Source organism: Nansenia antarctica (assembly GCF_963989245.1).
Source record: "Nansenia antarctica genome assembly, chromosome: 12".
Lineage (NCBI taxonomy): Eukaryota > Metazoa > Chordata > Actinopteri > Argentiniformes > Microstomatidae > Nansenia > Nansenia antarctica.
This window is the reverse complement of record NC_137682.1, coordinates 16200194-16224107: the sequence shown is the minus strand read 5'-3', so window position 1 is coordinate 16224107 and position 23914 is coordinate 16200194. Positions and strand designations below refer to the sequence as shown.

Below are 23914 nucleotides of genomic sequence, written 5' to 3'. Positions count from 1 at the left end.
GGAAGATGAGAGACACCAGACCCAACAATGCAGATGAGCTGAAGGCTGCTATCAAAGCAACCTGGGCTTCCATAACACCTCAGCAGTGCCTCAGGCTGATTGCCTCCATGCCACGCTGCATTGATGCAGTCATTTGTGCAAAAGGAGCCCAGACCAGGTATTGAGTGCATAAATGAACATACTTTTCAGAAGGTCGACATTTCTGTATCATAAATATTATTTTTTATTGGTCTTATGTAATATTCTAATAATTTGAGATACCGGAATTTAGATTTTCATGAGGTGTAAGCCATAATCATCAACATTAAAACAAAAAAGGCTTGAAATATTTCACTTTATGTGTAATTAATCTAGAATATATGAAAGTAATGAACGATATTATTTTCCGATATTATTATTATTATTATTATTATTATTATTATTATTATTATTTTGTATGCACCTGTACATACTGTAGGCTGTAGGAGGATCCATTTCAGCCCTTTTCACATAGCCCACACATAATTGTATAGAATATGATAACATATGATCATTTAGGAGATCATTTAAATCCAAAACAATTATTGTTCAGCCATTATTTGCTATAACGTTTGTGGTCAATGTGGGAGTCAAACCAACAACAAGTTTTAAGTCAGCTACCATGCTTAAATCAATTTAGTCATTGACATTAGCAGTTACACATACATGTCATGTATACATACATACACATACATATGTTAATGAGATACTCCATGACAAAGAAGCTGGTTATGCTGACCTCAAAAGAAACCTAGAACAACAGTATCTTAATCATCACTCTGCAACATCCAGCACAGTATCCCAGCACTAGTTAGAGTATGACTGAAGATGTTATCCACCAGTACAAAGAACACATATGTATTAAAGAAGTTACAGTTACACGGCTACAATGAGAACCCATCACAACTCAAACAACTCAAACTTTCTCTTCCAGCAAAATTCCTAAAGGCTGAGGCCATTTCCCTGTGTAGCTATCAACCAAGAGCTCTATGGGATCTGATTACAGTGAAAGCAGAGGAAGGTGGGGAGTTTTATGCTCAGTTCCTGCTTAAGGGAGCAGCTAGGCCTATGTAGTGGGAGGCACATACACACAGTGTCTGGACCGCATTGACATTTGCAGGCCGACTGGGCGACACAATAGGCCTGTCCCAAAGAATCTGTGTTTGTGTGAGGAAGTCCCTATCTTTCATGCCCTGCTGGTCTTTCGAGGGTGGGGGCGCGAAATCACAGGAAACACCTTCCCTGCACTCCAAAGCCGAGACCCATTACTGAACATGGACAATGAGATATTAAAAGCTCCCAACTTCCCGGGAATAATTGTGAGTCAATGCCTGATGAAACAAAGTTACAGGATGTTGGAAAGGAGGATTGAGAACTAGGAAAAGTGAAGCAGAAGAGACTATGCACATTCTCAATCTGTTTCTCTCCAACTTTATTCAAGCATTCCCTCTTACTTTCACTGTCTTGAAGTGTAGTTAGAGTCATGGGAACGGGTGAAACTAAACAGCTTGTTGGTGTTTATATATCCATAAATAACTGAATTAAATTAAATAAGATATCAATTGAATGTCTCTATTTGACAATGCTAAAGGTACTGTATAATAACAGAAAACATACCATTGTCTTCTCCCCCTGATGACTTCACTCCGAGAAGCATGACACCATCTTTGCTGCTGTCTGGCCGACTTTGGAAAGAGGCGCTGCATTTTGAGGAACAAGGAGAGAGACAGTAAAGCACAAAAACATGGTTTGCTGAACTGTAAACATGGTGAAATAATGTATGTGGTTAAAAGAACACATTCATTTCATTATTATCTCAGAATAAGTGTCTAAGATTAGGAATGAAGTAATGTTATGCCAAAAAAGTTATGGTACATCATCATGTGTAGTCTGAATACTCACTTTTCTGTTCCGTTGTCAGTTGTCTCTGTACAGGGACAGAAAAAAAGCATAATTGGTCTTATTTAGTTCTATAGAATACTATACATACAGACTAGGGCCAGAAGTCAATCATTTGCATTTGATCTGAGTCACAGTGGATGCAGATATGGATTGTTTACTTTTTGTGTGCTTTGAGTAGCAAAGCATTACCATTAAATTCCGCTCTCTGGTGTTGTGTTCAGTTTTAATGTGTGGGTCTATGCAGCTAGTTGGTATGGCTGGGGTTATATAATAAATATGCAACAGTACACTACTGTAAATTGCTTTGGATAAAAGTGTCTGCTAGATGGCATAATTATACCTGTGTGATCGTGAACCTTCATACATTTGAATTTGAGAATGAAGATGAGGGCAGCCAGTACGACCCCCATGCCTGGCAGAAGAATCCACAACAGTCTCCTATCTGAGGAACAAGAGGAAACACATGCTCCTTAGATAAGATTAGTTTAGTTTAGATTAGTTTACATTCAGCACAACTGTTAGAACTATGGGTCAATTAGCAGATATGATTGTCTTTTAACCAACTTGTCTTAAACCTAAGGTGTTTTCTAAAAGAAGAAAGAAAATATGAAATAGAGACACATAAGAAAGTGTCAAAGACAATCCAGTCAAATTGAAAGTGTGTGTACGCCCCCCTCTGGTGGTCATGTTATAGGTGGAACATAGATGTGTCACATTCTAATGCTTTGGTCCTCATATCGGGATCCGATGTAATCATCAGTCTTTTCTTTAAAAAAATATGAATACATTTCCACGTTGTTGAAAATCAATGACAAATCGCTAGTCAACTAACACAGCTTGTTTTGTGAGCCTGCTAACAATGTAGTAGTGTTATAGTTAACTAGGTAGCAGTGGGGATTACTCACCGAATCCATTGCATTGCAGTATTTTGGCTTGACTAGCGAGTTTGTGTTGTGATTCTCAACAACATTGAAACGTAGTTCCGTGTTTCAAAAGAAAAGTCTGAACATTTTGATTGGTTGCCGATGTGAGGGCCAAAGCACTAGAACGTGTCACATATGGTATAGAGGTCAACATGTCATGTTATAAATGGAACATACAATTTAGAGGTCAAAATGTCCATACACAACATTACCGGAGTTAGCTGTTTTCTTCTCCTCTGACTTGGGACCTGAATATGAGAGAATATCCAAATGTGTGATTGTTGTTTTTACGTCTCTCTCAATTACAAGGGTTCATGTTGATGACTTCTACTGTAAGATAGAAAATATCTATAATATATAGATAATATACTGGAAAATAAGTATTTCACCCCCTGCTGATTTTGTGTTTACCCGCTTACAAAGAAATGAACAGTCTATAATTTTAATGGTAGGTTCATTTTAACAGTGAGAGACAGAATATAAAACAATTCCCAGAAAATCCAATTATATGAATTTTGAAAAATGATTTGTGTTTTATTGAGTAAAATAAGTATTAAGTAGCAAAAAAAGACTCGGTGGAGAAACCCCCCAGACTGAGGGAGATTGATGGTCAATTCGTGTTTCTTCCATTTTCGAATAATTGCACCAACAGTATTCTCCTTCTCACCAAGATGACGTGTTCAAAAACAAGGACTGTGATCTAATTATGTGTAGTTATGTGTTTTTAGCATGTTGATGTTTTATCAGCATGTTGCGATGTGCTAAACATGCAGTTAGATGTTCGTAGCGATGTTCCTTTTTAGCGCTAGTCTACTAGCAGCTGTTTTGTATATGTTTTGCATAAGCATATCTTCTTCAACTATTAATCTGCACTTTCATAATATGGAAAAAACAGAAAAATGACATTGCCCTACTTGAGGACATTTTTTTTACCAGACCCTGTCACATATGTGGCTGTACTGTATAAAGAAGGTAACAGGAACAGAGGACTTACCAGCACCTTGGTTAGAAGTTATACTCTCCTCCTTGTCTGTATGGCCTGGAAACATTGTCATGTTCATTATGTCATTTATCTCATTCATACTTATAAGCACAATTATCCAATACAACAAGATGGGTGATAGTAATACATATAATTTTGATTGGTTTAAACCACTGCATCTGAGTTATATGTTGTTGATTTTCATACATCCTTTGGGTACAAAAGGACGGTGCAACGGTTGAAAAAAACTACCCAGTACATCACCTACATGCCCAACTTTACATATTGTATTGATATCCGATATCCATTGCCCTTGTTCTGTACATATCATACTGCACATATCTTAACTGTACATATCTTCGACCCTTATCTGTATATATCACACTGTACATATACATCTGTCCATACTTATGGCTTTTGCACTATGCTGCTGGCCCTGACGGCATTCTTGGCTGGGTGCCCCCAACAGTTCACCTACCACAAGAACAGATTAAGGGAGGACGCCATCTCCACAGCAATTCACTCCACCCTGACCCTCCTAGATACAAGCAACACCTACGCAAGGATGCTGTTCATTGACTTCAGTTTAGCATTCAACATCATCATCCCCTCCAAGCTGGTCACCAAACTCAGTGACCTTGGTATCAACACCTCCCTCTGCAAGTGGACCCTAGACTTCCTAACCAACAGATCCCAGCTCGTCAAGTTGGACAACCACTCCTCCTTCAACCTGACCCTGAACACCGTTGTGAGCCCCCTCCTCTACTCCCTCTTCACATACGACTGCATGCTGATGCATGGCTCTAGCTCCATCATCAAGTTCTCAGACCACTGTGGTAGGCCTGATAAGTAACAATGACGAGTCGGCCTACAGGGAGGAGGTCCAGCAACTGGCGGTGGTGTGGTGTGCTGACAACAACCTGGCCCTCAACACCAGTAAGACCAAGGAGATCATTGTGAACTATGGCTTGCGTACACTCCCCCATCTACATCAATGAGATGGAGATGGAGCGTGTCTCCAGCTTCAAGTTCCTGGGTGTCCAGTCTGTCCACACCTCTGAGGACCTCTCGGGGACCCTCAACTCCTCTTCCCTGGTCAAAAAGGCGTAGCAGCGCACAGTGACATTTGCAGGCCGAGTGGGCGACACTATAGCCCTGTCCCAAAGAATCTGTGTTTGCCTGAGGAGATTGTAGAAAGCCTAGTTGTCTCCCAGGATTCTGACCAACTTCTACCGCTGCACCATTGAGAGCATCCTAACCAACTGCATCACAGTCTGCAACGGGTGGTGAAAACCGCCCAGTGCCTCATCGGCACCAAACTCCCTACCATCGAGTCCTTCTAGGCAGACTGATGTCGGCGTAGAGCGGTAAGCATCATCAAGGATACCTCGCACCCCAGACATGGTCTGTTAGATCGCCCCCTCAGGTCCCGTACCAGCAGGCTCCAGAACAGCTTCTTTCACAGAGCTGTCACTCTGATGAACAATCCCCGCCCCACACACTGTTGCCCCCCCACCATGAGGTACACTGACTCTTAGTAACCCCCCCGGTCACTGTGGACAACCAAATTACCCTTTGCACTACTGCTGTTTGCACACACCCCTGGACAATGTGAACACTCAATTACCCTTTGCACTACTGCTGTTTGCAAATACTACCTTTGCACATATCATATTTTTGCACATTTGTACATACCTCTTTTTGATATAGCCTCTAATGTATACATCTGTATAAATCATACTGTACATAGCTACCTTAACTGAACATGCTACTGTACTTGCCATACTGTACCTATCATTTATCACTATCATGTTTTATATCACTATTTGCACTTCTGGTTAGATGCTAAACTGCATTTTGTTGTCTGGTACTTGTACTCTGCAATGACAATAAAGTTGAATCTAATCTAATCTAATCTATAGTGTTACCACAGATTCAAATCATGTGCATACCTTTGAGGTCTGGTTTTAGTGTGGTGTTGAGGTTCCCTGGGAGTCCAGCTGAAAGAAAATGGTCAAATGTGAAGTCAGTGGAGAGTAAAACAATTTAGAATCTTATGTTATCAATTTCTAGTGACATTTGAAAACGTTGCTTCTCCAGACCTTTAGTGTTTGTGTCAGTTTCAACGGAGGAGTCATTTTTCTGGGGACCAGTCTCAGGAGGAGACAATTTTGACTTCGTTGCATTCGTTTCAGCTGCAAAGGAGGACGCATGTACTGGTTTAGAGCAGTTGAAATACTGGAATGAAAGGGAATCTGATGTGATTGAATAGAGGGCAGCCATGCATCTATAGAGCTTGAGAACTATTGGTTATTCATCTGGGGCTTAATTTATAAAAAAAAGTACTTGAACGTCATCTTTGATGCAAATGTAATGCTACAAATGAAGAGCAAAAACCTGATGCTATCATATTGATACCCATTCTTGATCCATACATCAATGAGCAGCATGAGCAGATTAACTTGTAGAAGAACAGTTCACAGAAAACATAGAATATAATTCTAATAGCATAAGACAGAGAAATTAGATTTAGATGTCTTACCTCCTTCTGTCTTATTGATAGTTTCAGGTTGTTTTGTTGCGGGGACCACCAAGGTTGTATTTTCTGCTAGGTTGGTGTTGTTGTGTTTCTCAGTTGAAGTGGCAACTGTTGCGGAAGCAGCAGCTGGGGTCAGTTGGTTACCTGCCACTACAATGTGAAAGCAGACTGGGTGAGGGCCGAATTCAATCAAACCTGTATTGGGGTATTTACAGTAACTCTCTTTACCCATGTTAACATAAGGTCACAGGATGGTTTAAGGTACTGTAACTAGTGGGCAGTAGTTTGTAAACATGGATGTTAAATATTGCTTTTCGAAAGCAGGTTTAATTCAATCTTGTCTACTAATTACTGTATCTTTACCCCCAAGAAGATCTGTTAAAATACACATAAACACAGAGCCACAGTCCAGTACATGAACTAGAAAAGCTTTCATATATATTTTCTCACTTACTGGTTTGGCTCACAGAGATGGTGGTGTTAGTCGTGATGGGAGCTATGGTGGCGTTGACTTGGTTGGCAGGACGTTCAGTAGGAGCTGTGACGACAGCTGTGATGACAGAAACCAAATCTATCTTTTGCAATGGTTGTTCTTGAGATAAATGAATAACTCCAGAATAATGTTACAATAATCAATGATATACCTTTATCTGCATCAGACCCTGCTACTTCTGATTGCGCTGTGAGACAAACAAAAGTAGGTTCAGATTCAGATTCAGATTCAGATAACGTTTATTGCCATTATGCTTGACACATATAGGAATTTGCTTTAGCGTTACAGTAGGTGCGTTTATGCTTTTTTCACATGTATACATGAACAAAAACAAATGCAAAAAAAGATAAGGTAAGGTAAGTTACATAACAAAGAATTGTTTTGGTTTACAGTGGTGATGGTGGTGATGGTTGGTCTTGAGATAAATGAATAACTCTGGAATAATATTACAATAATCAATGATATACCTTTAACTGCATCAGACCCCGCTACTTCTGATTGCGCTGTGAGACAAACAAAAGTAGGTAAGTTACATAACAAAGAATTGTTTTGGTCCACAGTGGTGATGGTGGTGGGAGTTATGTTGATGGAGGTGAACGTCGTGGTGGGAGCTATGGTGGATATATTGATATCTGAGTTGACTTGGTTGGCAGGACGTTCAGTAGAAGCGGGTGCTCTGATGACAGACACCAAAACTTTCAAAACAGCTGAATAGCTAACAGGGTAACAAAGTGTATCTTTTGCAATGGTTGTTCTTGAGATAAATGAATAATTCCTTAATGATGTTACAATAATCAATGATATACCTTTATCTGCATCAGATCCTGTTACTTCTGATTTCGCTGTGAGACAAACAAAAGTAGGTAAGTTACATAACAAATAATTGTTTTGGTCCACGGTGGTGATGGTGGTGGGAGTTATGTTGATGGTGGTGATAGTCGTGGTGGATATATTGATATCTGAGTTGATTTGTTTGGCAGGACGTTCAGTAAGGCAAGGCAAGGCAAGTTTATTTGTATAGCACATTTCATACAACAGGGGCAATTCAAAGTGCTTTACATACATTATTTAAAAATACAGCAAGAGAAGCATAGTAAGAAAATAAAAATTACAATGAATAAGAGCAAATATAGATATTAAGTAAATAGATAAAACATTTAATAAGACAATAGTTAATGGAAAAAATACATTGATAGAAGTGTTTGTGTTTAATCATAACTGGTGCAAAACATGAGGGCTTTTAGCTTAGATTTAAATGTTTTAAGGGTTTGGGCCTGTTTGATTTCTTCAGGGAGTTTGTTCCAGGAGCATGCAGCAGCGTGACTGAAAGCTGCTGCACCCTGTTTTGTTTTTACTCTTGGAATTATTAGCTGATTAGTCTCAGCTGACCTTAGGGACCTTGCGGGAATATAGTGTGGGAGGAGATCTGATATGTATTTTGGTCCAAGACCATTTTGTGATTTGTATGTAATTAGGAAGATTTTGAATTCAATTCTCAGAGAGACTGGTAGCCAGTGCAGGGATCTCGGGATTGGTGTAATATGTTAAAATTTCTTTATTTTTGTTAGGACCCTAGCAGCGGCATTTTGGATGAGCTGCAATTTACGAACGGCTCCTTTAGATAGGCCTGTTAGTAGACCATTACAATAATCAAGTCTACTCGAAACAAATGCATGGATGAGTTTTTCAAGGTCTTGCTTTGACATGAAACCTCTCATTCTTGTTATGTTTTTCAGGTGATAGTAGGCTGATTTAGTTATCGAGTTTAAGTGGCTGTTGAAGTTTAGATCGGAGTCTAGAATTACACCAAGATTTCTGACCTGTTTTTTTGTTTGAAGAGAGAGAGAATCAAGTTTTGCACTGACTTTCGATCTTTTGTCAGGTGCACCGAATACAATTATCTCTGTTTTGTCCTTGTTTAGTTGGAGGAAGTTTTGTGTCATCCAGGCGTTTATTTGATCAATGCAATTACAGAGATTGTCAATGGGACTATAGTCGTTCGGTGAGAGGGCTATGTAGATTTGAGTGTCATCCGCATAGTTGTGGTAGGCAATTTAGTTCTTTTTTATGATGTGTCCCAATGGAAGCATTTAGAGATTGAATAGAAGGGGGCCAAGGATTGACCCTTGGGGAACCCCACGTCATTTTAATTTGGTCAGATACAAAGATGCCAATGGAGACATAGTAGCTTCAACTTAGCAAATAATTGCTAAGTTGTTCGTGGGCAACCATTTCAATAACTTTTTCCTGTACAGGGAAGGTTTGATATGGGTCTGTAGTTGTTTAGTACAAATGTGTCTAGGCCATTCTTTTTTAGTAGAGGCTTAATATCTGCAGTTTTCAGGGCTTCAGGGAAGATTCCTGATGAAATTATTTGTATTAGTTCACCTGCCATGCAGCTAAATATGTTTTTCATGCCTGACACAGAAGAGCTAATGCCTTCAACTCAGATATAAGCGGGTGCTGCCATGACAGAAACCCAAACCTTCAAAACAGCTGAATAGCTAACAGGGTAACAAAGTGTATCTTTTGCAATGGATGTTCTTGAGATAAATGAATAACTCTGGAATAATGTTACAATAATCAATGATATACCTTTATCTGCATCAGACCCTGTTACTTCTGATTTCGCTGTGAGACAAACAAAAGTAGGTAAGTTACAGAATTGTTTTGGTCCACAGTGGTGATGGTGGTGGGAGTTATGTTGATGGTGGTGAACGTCGTGGTGGGAGCTATGGTGGATATATTGATATCTGAGTTGACTTGGTTGGCAGGACGTTCAGTAGAAGTGGGTGCTCTGATGACAGACACCAAAACTTTCAAAACAGCTGAATAGCTAACAGGGTATACTGTGAACAAAGTGTATCTTTTGCAATGGATGTTCTTGAGATAAATGAATAATTCCTTAACGATGTTACAATAATCAATGATATACCTTTATCTGCATCAGACCCTGTTACTTCTGATTTCGCTGTGAGACAAACAAAAGTAGGTAAGTTACATAACAAAGAATTGTTTTGGTTCACAGTGGTGATGGTGGTGGGAGTTATGTTGATGGTGGTGAACGTCGTGGTGGGAGCTATGGTGGATATATTGATATCTGAGTTGACTTGGTTGGCAGGACGTTCATTAGAAGCAGGTGCTGTGATGACAGACACCAAAACTTTCAAAACAGCTGAATAGCTAACAGGGTAACAAAGTGTATCTTTTGCAATGGATGTTCTTGAGATAAATGAATAATAATCCATGATATACCTTTATCTGCATCAGATTCTTCAGCTACTTCTGATTGCACTGTGAGACAAAACAAAAGTATCTAAGTTACATAACAAAGACCGTAATTATAATGAACTATTACCAACAATTATTATGTCGCTTGTAGATCATAATTAAATGTTAACGTCCCAGAATTGAGTATCATATTATACCTCATCCCCAGAGAAATTGTAATTGTATTCATTACCACATTCATTAATATAGATTTATAAACTTGAACAGTGAAACATTTTACATTCCAATCAGACATCTTAATCTAGAGTCAGAGCACTTAAAAGTGGTCACTTCATCACACATCAAAAGTCACCTTTGCTCTCTCTGGGTAAAACATATCCTAAAAATTGTCCCTTTTAGATCCAAGGGTCGGCTTGATATTTTTGTGATTCCTGTTTGGCACGGTTTGAAAGGCCAGGGGTCTGTCTGCCATGCATCTCTTTTAAAGTGTCAGATTGTGATGATTCACAATGAGGAGGCGGCCTGTCTCTGACACTGAGGTGGATATCCTTTGCTTGGGCCCAGAGACCCGTGAAAGGCTGCATCCTGTCCCAGCCAGAGTATTGTTGTCCCTTGGCCCCTACAGCCAAAGGGCCACACAGGGTTTCCTGTCTTCGCTCCAGTCGGAGATGGCTGCTGAGCTTCACACAACATGTAACCCAAGACCAGACCCCTGCTTGAGCCACCGACCACAGCTGCATCTTGTCTTGTGAAAGCCTCCTCCTGATCGACAGTGAAAGCTGATTCATCTCCACCACTGTCCACAAATGTACCCCAAAGTGTAACCCCTGTCACAGTTGTCACTAAAGCAATCCAAATACAATCAAACAATTGACAAAGCTACTGCCCATATAAAATACATACATATGATTGACTGGTAACACATTTCAGTCCATTCTCCATGATAAGAACAATCTTTTTTGGCTCTTATGACCATATTAGTCTAATCATCTTTTTCTGGATTGTCCCTACTGCCATGGTAAAATGTAAAATATTGTCTGCTGAAGATGAGAAGCAACTTTCCCTACAATCACACTTTTTCCTGCTTCCTATCTCCTTCACATTCTTCTGTGATATATCTAGTGGCAAAGTAATGTGCTGGAAAAACATGGCTTGGGTGTTTCCTTGAGATGTTTATGGTAGATTGGCGCTGGAAGCCAGATTTGTGGCCGATTGGTACATTTCTCTGTGAGGACAATGACGCTTCTCTGTGAGAGACGGAGTAGTTTGGTTCCCACTGCCTATCTGCAGCTCCAATCACCGGGCAGAGCGGAACAGTACTCTTGGATTCGTGCCCGGCCGCGCTCAAGCAAATGAAACAATCAACAGCCTCCCTCTTTTTCTTTTCCACCAGCCAAGAAGCCACATTAATTTGTTTGCCCTGACCCTGCAGGTCAATATTTTAATAATAATAATAATAAAAACAATATTTGTGATTTAGTCTTGGTAATAGATGTGGCCAGATGCATTATAATGTCTGAAAATAGGTTGCTCATTAAACCTGATATAAGTGATGTTAAGTCAATGACGATGCCAATAATTAAAATAGACATTTTTGAATTTTATTTTTATCGCCAATTTTTCTGGTTTTCGTTGGCTTAGTTTAACTTCTCACACAGAGCTATGAATATAGACTATTTCAGGTGTTCAAAAACTTCAATTTCACAGCTTGAATTCTGAATATTAGCAATTGGAGTGTATGGCATAATTATGGAGAGTCCTACACACAAGCTTCCTGAGAAACAATGAGGTTAATGCACCCATTTTCCAGTTCCTAATAATGCATCTGCATAATGCATTATAATTCAATAATTGGCTTCATACATATAATGATTGTTATCATATTAGATATTTTGAGATGTCTAAACCTTGTTCACATTTCAAGGCACAATTGATTATGATCTATCATATGTATGCAATAATATAATATAATATAATATATGCAATTAAGAAATCCTGGTCACTGTTTTAGCTACACACTACACATAATATTCACTATCCGATTGAGAGCCCATCTACTCAACCTACTCAGTTCTCCTATAGGGAGACAAAATACAGCCTTTGATCAGCCTCAGACCCTATGTCTACCAAAGACAGGACAGTAGGCTACATGTGGTTCCCATCCCGCACACACATAAAAATGATGCACTTATCTCATGCTAGGACAAACGGAAAAACACACTTAGACATGATGTCCCTGGAGCAATGTTCAAAGTGTAAGAGTGTCTCTTGGACTGACTCCCAGACACGCTGATCTGGATATCATGATAACTTTATGATTACAGTTGCCAGTCTTTGATTCATGTTGTGCCGTAAGGCGTTTTGGTCCTCTTTTTTTGCACAAACACAAAAGCCCAATGAACATGGTATTTAAATACAACCGCTAAAACCACTACTTTACTAAGTTACTTAGGAATAATAATAAATAACAATAATACTTTTTATTTGTATGCCGCCTTTCAAAACACCCAAGGACACCTCACAGGGCAAAAGACACAGTAAAATACAGTCAGGTTAAAAACAGTGGAGGTGAAGAAGTGTCAAACACAGTTAAAAACAAAACAGAAAGAAAAGAAACAACAGAAAACAAAACAAAAGAACAACAGGAAGTGAAATACAAGGACACAGGGTACAGAATTCCATGTATACCTCAGTCTAAAAAAGAGGTGCATGTTACTCAGGTATCTATATTGCCTAAGCATCTTGCGGTCTGCTCTTGGGCTGAACTTGCTAGGACGGCCTGACCTGGCCATGTTGGTAGTTGTTTTAAATGTTCTCAACTTGGAATTATTTTCCGGACAGTGGAATGGCTGATTTCTAATGGTTTAGAGATCTTTTAAATCCCTCCCAGACTCATACGCATCTACAACCATCTTTCTGATTCTGATTCTGATCTTTTCTTTTCTTTGATCTCGCCATGGTGATACCCCTCACTTCAGAGCTTTAAATAAGGCTAATAAATGTTCTTATCCATCCAATAGTGGGTAGCCTTAACTTTCACACACACACACACACACACAGACACACACACACACACACACACACACACACACACACACTGATTGAGTTCAGGTTTTTGGTATTTCTGGCTGATCCTTTGTCCATAACATACTGTATGCAGTCTCCTGCAGTGTCCTACCCGTTTTAACAGACTAATCTCTAATACTCTCGGATAATGATAATGAGGATTTGACGTATCTCTGTACCTGTAGTGAGGAGCAGGACGAAGGCGAGGAGGAGGAAGGCTATCCTGATAGTCTTCATGGTGTCTCAAAAAAGTGTTCCCCTCCAGGGCACAGCGAAGCGTCCTTCTGCAGACCAGTGTTAATCAGCCAGTGGAAAAGGTGTTCACATGCTGCTGCTTATTCTGGCACTTCCTTCAGATAAAGGAGGGGAGGAAATACACCAGCTTCCCTCCAGGGGAGGGGGGGAGGCTGTAGGATGGGGAGGAGGTGGAGGGTGGGGTGGGGTGGGGTTGGAGGATGGGGAGGAGGTGGAGGGTGGGGTGGGGGGGGGGTTGGAGAATGGGGAGGAGAGTGGTGGTGGTGGAGGGTGGAACTCTGTTGTGAGGGTTGTGTTTGTATTCTGTCGCCAACTCTTGTCACTTATTTGTTCCTGGTGAGATATGTCATAGCCTCGTTCATACTGGTCATGCTGCTTCAGCAACACGAGGGCAGGAACAAATACTCAAAGAGTTGGCGACACCCTATGTCCTAATGCCCCCTTTGGCTGAAATGACTTCAATTAAACGTTTCCTATAACTGTCTACCAGTCTCTGGCTGAGAGAAAGTTTTTCCACTCCTCCATGCAGAATTCTTTCTGTGTGTGTCTTATATGCACAGCCCATTTAAAATCACTCCACAGCATCTCAATAGGATTAAGATCCGGGCTTTGACTTTGACTTTTACCATTCCAGAACTCTCCATTTCTTTCTTTTAAGCCATTTCTTGGTGGATTGACTGGAATGTTTTAGGTCTGTTTTGGGTTTTTTGTCATGTTGCATGGTCCACATAAGTCCACAAAATGTTGGACAGATGGTCTCACATGTTCCTCAAGCACCCTCTGATACAATAAAGAATTCTGGCCACAAAGCAGTCCAAAACCATGACATATCCACCCCCATGCTTCACAGTTGGTACGGGGTTCTTGTGTTTCTTGTCTTTGGTTTATGCCAAACATGTCTTCTGTTACTGGGCCAAATAATTGAACTTTGGATTCAATTGTCCAAAGTTCCAGTAGTCACAGTGTGTGTCTAGGTGTTCTCTGGCAAACTTTTAGTCTTACCCTGATGTTGTTGTTTTTTTGACAGCAAGGGTTTCCTCCTTGCACACTACCTGTAGGTCGTGTGATTACATTTTAGGATTGTTGGAGACTTCTTTTAGCATCTCTCCTCTTGGGCTGAACTTGCTAGGATGAGTGGCCTGGCCATGTTTGCAGTTGTTTTACATGTTCTAATCTCCACTAGTAAATTATTTACCAGACAGTGGAATGGCTGATGTCTAATTGTTTTGAGATCTTTTTAAATTCCTTCCCAGACTCATACACATCTTACAACCTTCTTTCTGAAGGTCTCAGAGAGCACTTTTGATCTCGCCATGGTGACACCATTCACTTCAACAATCAAGAGCAAACCAAACTAAATGTCGGAGGTTTAAATAACAGGCTCCTCCAAAATCCTCTCTAATGATGTTCTAATCAGTTGCATAAATGTGGGGTTGTCCTAATTTTTTCCTGCTGGAAACTATACGTTTTCCTCCTTTTATATTGTCCCAACATAACGACGACCATATCAGTGACGGATCCAGTGAAGTATAGTTAGCTACAGCAACAGATTTTATCTTCACCAAGCTGCATTTGTAGCTAGTAACATATCTCATAATAAGTTGCTAACAATATCTCACACAACACAAGTCTAACATTAGCTGGCTACAGTATGTAGGCTACTAGTGCTGGCTAGTCTAGAAACTAGTAACATTTAACAGAGTGTGTTTAGTTAGCCACCTAAACATATCTCTCCAGCAGTGGAGATTTATAACCAGCAAATTATGAGCACAATACATCCCACATAATCCAGACATCCAGTGGTGTAGGACACTGCATTCATCAAACTGAAATTATTTCCTACCTTGTATTCAACACTCCACACGTGTTGGGTTCATAGTCTGCAAGATTCAAATGCTTGGATTGGGGACTTGATTGCCAAAAGCCTGTTTTTTTTGCTGTTTTTCTTTGTCGTTCACTAGATGGTAAGTACAGATGACTTTTCAGTCTAGGCCTATATGCAGGGGTGTTTAATCAAATTATCCTGCTGCGGGACAAATGCAGCCCAAGAATAAAAAACGTTGGGTTATGGTATGTAACCCCGCTTCTCTGAAGTAGATGAGGGAGACATCTCACTATGGGATGTGCACCCTTGCGTATCCTATTTGCTGAAACCCTATTCAATCACGCCTGGAACAGGGTGGGAGCACTTTGCATGGCTGACCCCAGCCTAGCCCAGCCTATAAAGGCTACTGCAATGCACGACTATTTAATTCTGTGAACCACCTCTTCACAAGCCTTTAGAAGGCGGTCAATCTGGTGAGATGTTTCCCTTATCTCCTTCAGAGAACCGGGGTTACATACAAAAACCCAAAGTTCACTTTCAGTCGACTCGGTTCGACATCTCACTATGGGACATTTGCACAACTCCCCGATTGCCAAAGCCCATACAGAAAGCCTGAGTGAGTACATGGAAATGTACCCGGTTCACCCTACTGAGTTCCAGCGCCACATCTAGGCGGTAGAATTTCATGAAAGTGAGAGGGGGAGCCCAACTGGCTGCAGCACAAATCTCAGAAACAGAGATGCCCTTGATCAGAGCTCAAGACATAGCAATTCCTGTAGTGGAATGCACCCAGACACCCAAAGGAAACTGCAGGCTTTTAAAAACTGTACACCTCCACTATACAGTGAGAGAGGGGAGTGGGGGGCTGTTGGATAGCAACAAAACAGTCTTGCAACATCTCACAGTCGACGGTCACCAAAGGCAAGAACTAGGGCTGTGGGAGTGGAACATTGAAAAGACATACTCCACGCTTCTGAAGCCAACCCTTCTTCGCTTTCCACTTGAAGCCATGTAGACTTGCTATGTAGGGTGCACTAGCACCATGAATCGTGGCTGAATCATGTTTGGGACCAAGCCCTGAACCGGGGCCAAGTGTAAATTGGACCTCTCATGGGTTACCCATAGTTCCATCAAATCCAGGTGCGCATGGAATATTTTACTCTGGGGCCCCCACAGCCCCTGGCCCTAGGCATTAGGCTCCTTCCTACGAGACCCCAATGACGAGACAGGGGAGGTCCCTGACCAGTGTGACGCCTATGTCCAGTGTGTCCTGGTGTGGCTGTTGGGCCGACTCCTGTGCAGTTGCCGTCAGAGGAGGCTGTGGCACCTTGGGGATCTTGAAATATGGGGGCCCAGTCACTATACTGCACTACACTATACCAGCCACTATACTGGCTCCCCGCTGGCGGAATGAGCTTCCCACGGCTGTGAGAACTGCAGAGTCACTCCCCATCTTCCGCCGGAGACTGAAGACCCATCTCTTCAGGTTACACCTTAACTGCTCCTCTTGAGACATCTACTACCCCCCAGCACTGTGCCTCCTGAGACACCTGCTTCCCCCTATACTGTGTCTCCTAAGAGTTCTACTTCCTCCCCCTTGTACTGTTTCTCCTGTGTAAAAAATAAGAAATCTTTCTTTCTTCTTCAATCACGATGACTTCCAATGGCCCCTGGCCTGAGCTAGATTACTCTTCCTGCTACGACTGGTGAATTGATGATTCACTTGCTTAGTCAAATGTTTTGATTGTAAGTCACTTTGGAATAAGGCGTCTGCTAAATGCCAAAAATGTGATATAGTAAATGGGGTGGAGAGGGCTCCATAGTCACTGGTTGTTGAAAGGCCTCTGCAATTCACATACTAGACTAGGCAATCTGGCAAGCCAGACATACGCATGGATGGCAGCTCGTCTGCAGAGGTGAAACCATCCAGCCTGTTTTTATTTATTTTTTATTATAAAATTATATATATATATATATATATTATTTTAGGGGGGGGGGCAGGAAGCTTGATCCCAGTAGTTTAGGTGTCAAATATCAAACCTTCCGGTTTAAAAACCCTGGAAATGAAATACAAACATTTATATTTTAAGCTATATTATTTAGAGTTGTCAAAAGCTGAAAAAGACAGGACATTTTTTGATAACACTAAATATAACTTATGCACTGACAGGGTTTTCCAGCACACTCAGTTTTGACTCCTGCTACAATAGCTTTGTTCGGCTTCTGTACTTCAAACAACATAGGCTACACTCGACATGTTGTTTGCATCTTTCAAACAGGCTAATATTTACTCTTCAGAGAGATAATAGACTTTATAGTGGACTGTTTTCAGAAGAATAGCCTATATAGGTTTGTATTGTTGTTGATATATAGGTTATGCACTCTAATGGTAACATTACCATTTGTATTGCAAAGTAAAGATGTTCACTTGTAGATTTATACAAAACGTGCTAGTCTACTCTGAGAGTAGCTTTCTTCCATAAATTTCATATTGGGCAGACTTAAGATTTTTCATCATGACCATTCTACTCATGTTTCAAACCTTTTAAAGTAATATTTTGGAAAAACAAAGGCTTTTATTTATATAACAATCACTGGGATAACCTCATAGTGTATGGTATTAAATCAGTTAATGAATGTTACAAACACTGCTAGGAAAGTCGACTATCGTACTATGGTTTATGCACTTGCTTTAGAGGTGTAAGGCTTGGGTTCATATTCAGCTTTAGAGTTGTGTACTACAATGCCTATTTGTTATTTACGGTACAAATAAAGATGATCATTTTGATCTAAACTTTAAATATATAACTAACTTAAAACATGTATTTTTGGTATTTAATACCTTTTACAAGATCATACATCATTGAGCATAAGTAATGCATACAGTAGGTTATTGTTTTTCAACTAAATGTAATTTGCTAGGTTATAAAACCACCCAAATTTGAAATTCATCTGAATATCAGGATTTACTGTATTGGACATGTACACAAAACATGCTGTTTGTCAATACAATCTTATGGCCAGATTCATTAAGCATTTGCACCAGCTGCAAAGTTTGGACGTGTTTATTTATTTAAAATGTTATTGTATTTTTTTGTGAGAGACTCATGGATAATTAATGCGCAAATGTTTACGTCACTTATTTTTTTTGGGTATGGGCTTGGTGAAGTCAGCTCATTGTGGAAAACTATGCAGGAGTCAGAGCAGTTCAAATACCATTGATGACGTTTTCCATTCTTCTTTGTTTTCATAGGAGTGTCACGCACACAGATGACCTTACACTGTTTACTTAGGAGTGTTATTGTTACAGCATTCAGGTTACAGACATTTACTTCCGTCTATGAAGAATGCTTACAGGACATGCACACAAACAAAGAAATCATCACTACCATATCATTATGCTGTAATTACTTAAAATCGATGAACATGTTGTTACATAGTATTTTGGTAATTGCATGGTAAATAAAGTTGAGGGACTTTGAGGGACATGGAATAAGGGCCAGTCCACAAACCTCTAAACTCTATTACTTTGCAATTACAAAACAACGTAACATCACAACGTAACATAACAGTCTTCTCAGTCAGAGCCATCCATTACTGGAATACCCTTCCTACTGATTTAAGAGAGTGCAATAGCTTTCTCACTTTCTTTTAGATAACATGGTTGGTTGGTCATCCCTGGAAATGAGGCATAATAGGCATTGGTATCTGTTTATTTATAAAGCTCTGCTTGGGAATTTGCCACCATTTCTTCACTGTTAAGTCAGAATATTGGCCCTTACCTCACCCCATCAAATAACTGGCTTACGCTAGAGGTCCCCTGTATGCGTACAGAACATGGAAAGACTGCCTTCTTATTTGCTGCTCCACCCTCCTGGAACCTGCTGCAAAGCACTTTTAAAATAGACTCTCTCCCATCTACAGTGGGGGAATTAAGTATCTGATCCCCTGCCGATTTTGTAAGTTTGCCTACTGACAAAGAAATGAACGGTCTATAAACTTAATGGTAGGTTTATTTTAACAGAGAGACAGAATATATTTTAAAAATAATATTATATAACTATATATACTTCTTTTAATAAAAGTTATAAATTGATTTGCATTTGATCGAGGGAAATAAGTATTTGATCCCCTAGCAAAAGATGACTCTGTACTTGGTGGAGAAACCCTTGTTGGCAAGCCCAGAGGTCAGACGTAGTTGTAGTTGGTCACCAGGTTTGCGCACATCAAATCTGTGGAGGGAGCTGAAGCTTTGAGTTGCCAAGTGACAGCCTCGAAACCTTAAGGATTTGGAGAGGATCTGCAAAGAGGACTGGAGATGTGCGCAAACCAGGAGACCAACTACAAGAAACATCTGACCTCTGTGCTTGCCAACAAGGGTTTCTCCACCAAGTAGACCAGTCATCTTTTGATCAAATACTTATTTCCCTCGATCAAATGAAAATCAATTTATAACTTTTATATAATGTGTTTTTCTGGATTTTTTGGTTAATATTCTGTCTCTCACTGTTAAAATGAACCTACCATTAAAATGATAGGCCGTTCATTTCTTTTGTCAGTAGGCAAACTTACAAAATCGGATCAAATACTATATATATCCTGTACACTCAGCCCCACCGAAAATGAGGGTCTCCCTCAATGGTCCCCGAGTTGAAATAAAGGCTTGAAATGAAATGAAAAAATTAAATTAATGTAAAGTGTGACCAACCATTGATTTAACGTTTAATCTGAAAGATGATAGTCTTTGTAGGGCAGTGTCTCCTTGGACCAGACAAGGAGTAAACCCCCACTGGCCCTTCAACACCACTTCCTGACCCCACGTCTACTTCTTCCACTTAAGAATCTGCTTCTCTCACAGCAATTAGATCTCACCAAAATGTCATAAAACCTAAAGTCAATGCACAACAAGAGATGGTATTATTCAAAACCTGACATTTCTGTAGAGAAACACTATCACATTGTGAAATCTCTTTATAACAAACTCGATCAAGACTTAGTGTTTTTCCTGTGGGGCTTACTTAGCTCCTTTTCAATGTCAAGGCTCGGCTCTGGCCTTCCCAAAACAGGATACAAAAACGTGCTTCCTTCCAGCCTGCATTGTGCCTCAAGTCCAAATGAACATAGTCTGGCAGGGGCTATAGGGAGTGTCACCGTAACTCAAACATTGCTGTATCCCCCCGCAACGAAAGGGCAATAGTGGACGACAAGGCGACACTGGCCAAGCATTCAGAAATTGTCAAGAACCTTTCATCAGCCCATGCCATATCGGGATGCGACACCATAGCGTCTTACTATGGGTTGGGAAAAGGCTCAGTCATCAAAGTCCTGAAAGCTGGGTACGAATGATCAGCCTTTGGTAATGTGGATGCACCGTTCCAGCAAGTCCTCGACCAAGCCACTGCCTTAAAAAATATATAAATAAATATTCTTCCAAATTAATGAATAGTAATACAAAAAATAATAAATGTTCTCTTGCTGGCATTTACAGTCAGGAGTACTGTATAATGTGTAGATGGTAATACAGGCTCTCTTCCTAAGGGGGATATTGGGAGGGGAAAGGGGCCTAACAGTTGGGATGCAGAACACCCACCCCTGGGAGACATGGCTTCTACTCATTATCTAACAGCTTTGGATCTTCTGGTTTCCAGACCCTAAAGCCAGGGAGAGTAACGGAAATACCAGATTAAATCTTCTGACATGCATATGTTTACATATTTACACGTGCAGCTGATACAATTGTATCTTACAAAAATATATATATAAATACAAAAATAGAATTAATCTAGCAGATAAGGAAACATTAGATTACCTCTCCATTTGTTGTTGTTGTTGTTGTTGATGTTGTTAATATCATCATGATCAAATAATCATCTGTTTCTGATCATTTGTTATCTGGCTATTTCTCTGATTGCTATTCCAAGAATGGAATCTTATCATGTGAAGCTGAGGAGGAAAGTAAGGGACAGGCCCTTCTGTATTTTTATCCTTGTATGTGGGAATACAGCCATTGATCAAAGGTCAAAATCAGGGTGGGAGACTTTGTTTGTTAAGGAAATATGTGAAGCATCCCGGGCATTACAAAGGAACCTGCTTTCTCTAGAAAAAGAGTTGGGACTCCACTCCACCACAAAAGTCTAGATTTGATTTCTGACACTGTCTAGAAGGTCATGTCCTCTATGGATTGGACACATACATGTATTCCACACTAAGTTTGTTCCACACATTGTACCAGAGCTACACTACCCCTTTAACACCTTGTAATTGAGTTTTAATTACATTTGACTGGTGTTACTTCCAACTTTGAAGGCGTAAACATCCTACAGTACATCCACAGGTGTTCCGGCATTCCTCTCCTTGTTTTCATAATTTAATCAAACAAGTCCATATTGTGATCAAAAGGAAACTACTTGGCAACAAGGTGCTGCCAAGTCTTAATTTCCCAAGCACTCATGACGTATTTCTGGCCAAGGCAATGTTCCCTTGTTGAAAGAACCTCCAGTAACTCCAAAGTGAGATTCATACAACAGGCTTAAAGTCAATCACGAAAAACAAAAATATATTTTCACACCTTTACTCTTTCAGGTCAGCTAGAGAAAAGATAATACTGGTAAACATATTTGACATCCATTGATCCTTTATATTCCAATTAATTGATCAAAGAGTGATTGATGTATGAGATGTTACAGTGAAGTACTGACCGAGTGGCCATAGATCCCATGACACCTGTCACAATAGTAAGGGATGTCATGACTTAACTCATAACCTGGCCCTCATACCACCTTAGGCCCAATTATATATTTTTATTTAACAGTTATTTGTTGAGCAGAAAGTCCCGCTATCCTGCTTTCTATCACTTTTCTGTAAATGACAATGTCCTCTCAGTGGCAAAATAAAAGTAAATGAATAATAATAAGGAATTATTTATGAATAGTGAACAGTGTGTTGTCACTCACAGTCATCATGCAAAAATGGCCAAAAGAAAATATATTTATAATGTAATACATTTTATTTTGGATGTTTACATTGATTTTCATTTGCAGACTTGAAATCTGAGAATAGGAAAGCCTGTTGATATCACACACAAAAAACAGTTTCTTTAAGTTGAAATTTCATGCACATTTTTATTGAACAGTAATATAAAATACTTTTTCATAGTTGCAAGTGCATGCTTCATCTGCCAACAGTTTTGAAGTTAAATTACAAAAGCAAGGCTTCATGTCGTGTAGTGAATTACTTGGGCACTTAAGCAGTTCTTAAAAAAGATTGATGGATTTAATTTTCTTTATCCTAAAGTATTGAGCAGTATCAAACCTGTAACTGATATACAAAGCAGAGTTCCAAATAATAATAATAATAATAGCAATAATAATAATAATAATAACCAAATTACACTTTCCATTTTTTTTTGTTTTTTTTACTTTTCATTTACAAAACAGAACAAAAATGTCTAAATCATTATATGACACTTACAGCTATCATGCATTTTGAGTTCCACATGTAACCACAAACCTCACAAGAATTGTCAAACATGCTAAATCTGACTGTGTGCACTTACAAGCGCATGTTAGAAATATGATTCCTCATCCATCTTAGATAGTTAAAGGCTTCAATTACAAAAAAAGTTGAAGGCATAAAGCATTTTCATGGTGTTAATTTAAAGAATGCTGGGATACATTTCCAGTATATACTGTATTCACTAAAGCGCACTACATTTCAAAACAGGCCTCTGCAGCCAAGGTATTTAATTCAGTTATTTATTTCCTTTGTTTGATTTTATAAAACATGCATAGGCAGAAACTTTCAGTTAATTGTATTTTTTACACAATATAGGTTCTTTATGTTTACTTTGTTCGCAATACTTAAAAAGAGAAAAATGAACACTCACAGAATTCCAGCAAGTCACAATAAATCTATACCCCACCCATATGCCACTTCCCCCCCCCCCCACCAATAAAACAACAAAAACATATTTGCAAATGATAGATAGATAATGTAAATTCCAGTTATGAAACTCCAAGAAAATAGGTATTCATTACCAAGTTAATTAGCCATCATACAGAAAATCGGGTCAAAGCACACACCAAATGAACCTGAGGTAAGCATAATCTGTACAAAACCATAAAACGTTATTTTTTTTGGCATTTCAACAATGTTGCAACATTCTTTTTAAGACTGCCTAATTCATTTCAGAGCTATTTTATAAGAGTAGGAAAAAAAAAGTTATCAATAAATAGTCCTTATTTAGTTTGTACACCCTTATATGTTAAAAACATTTTTTATATTCTGTCCTTTTTAGTGCTGTATTTTGTAAACGTACAATAGTTAGTAAGAAGTTACACAAAACTTTCATATCCAGTAAATGAGTGAGGGTCTTTCATAAACATCTGGCCTCTCTCACATCCCTTTAAGATCTCTCTCTATCTCTCTCACATCCCTTTAAGATCTCTCTCTATCTCTCGTACTGTGGTACAGAACAAGCACATCACCTGATCATTCAGAAGATCATTCACAAGCGATAACTTTCCGTATTTTTCTACGAGCAATTTTTTTTAAAGGCATATCCAAAGACTAGAAAGAGACATGTCACTTCAATGTGTGTTGTAGATGCCTCTCCCTGTGCACTCTGACCTCCTCCCTCCCACTTATATTCACCCCTCCATGCCACTAAATCACCGCATCC

The 23914-nt window shown here is 39.6% G+C and overlaps 1 protein-coding gene across 7 annotated transcripts in view; it reads right to left on the bottom strand.

Annotated features, from left to right (window-relative positions):
• The window catches only part of LOC308168425 (uncharacterized protein), a 218669-nt gene that overhangs the window by 171997 nt on the left and 22758 nt on the right, over positions 1-23914 (bottom strand). For 3 of the 7 annotated variants that reach the window (XR_013937731.1, XM_080543006.1, XM_080543009.1), the window contains 13 exons: positions 9793-9828; positions 7664-7699; positions 7325-7360; positions 7009-7044; positions 6819-6914; positions 6368-6514; positions 5928-6020; positions 5778-5825; positions 3838-3882; positions 3056-3091; positions 2261-2362; positions 1921-1945; positions 1636-1718 (listed from right to left, as the gene is read on the bottom strand). Coding sequence is in view for 6 of the 7 variants with exons in the window: in XM_080543006.1 (XP_080399132.1) it covers positions 1636-1718; positions 1921-1945; positions 2261-2362; positions 3056-3091; positions 3838-3882; positions 5778-5825; positions 5928-6020; positions 6368-6514; positions 6819-6914; positions 7009-7044; positions 7325-7360; positions 7664-7699; positions 9793-9828 (819 nt within the window). In the remaining variant the exon portion in view is untranslated. Of the gene's footprint in view, positions 1-1635; positions 1719-1920; positions 1946-2260; positions 2363-3055; positions 3092-3837; positions 3883-5777; positions 5826-5927; positions 6021-6367; positions 6515-6818; positions 6915-7008; positions 7045-7324; positions 7361-7663; positions 7700-9452; positions 9489-9792; positions 9829-10112; positions 10152-13333; positions 13443-23914 lie in introns of those variants that run through there. The other 4 variants (XM_080543008.1, XM_080543010.1, XM_080543007.1 and 1 more) reach the window with 4 other exon arrangements.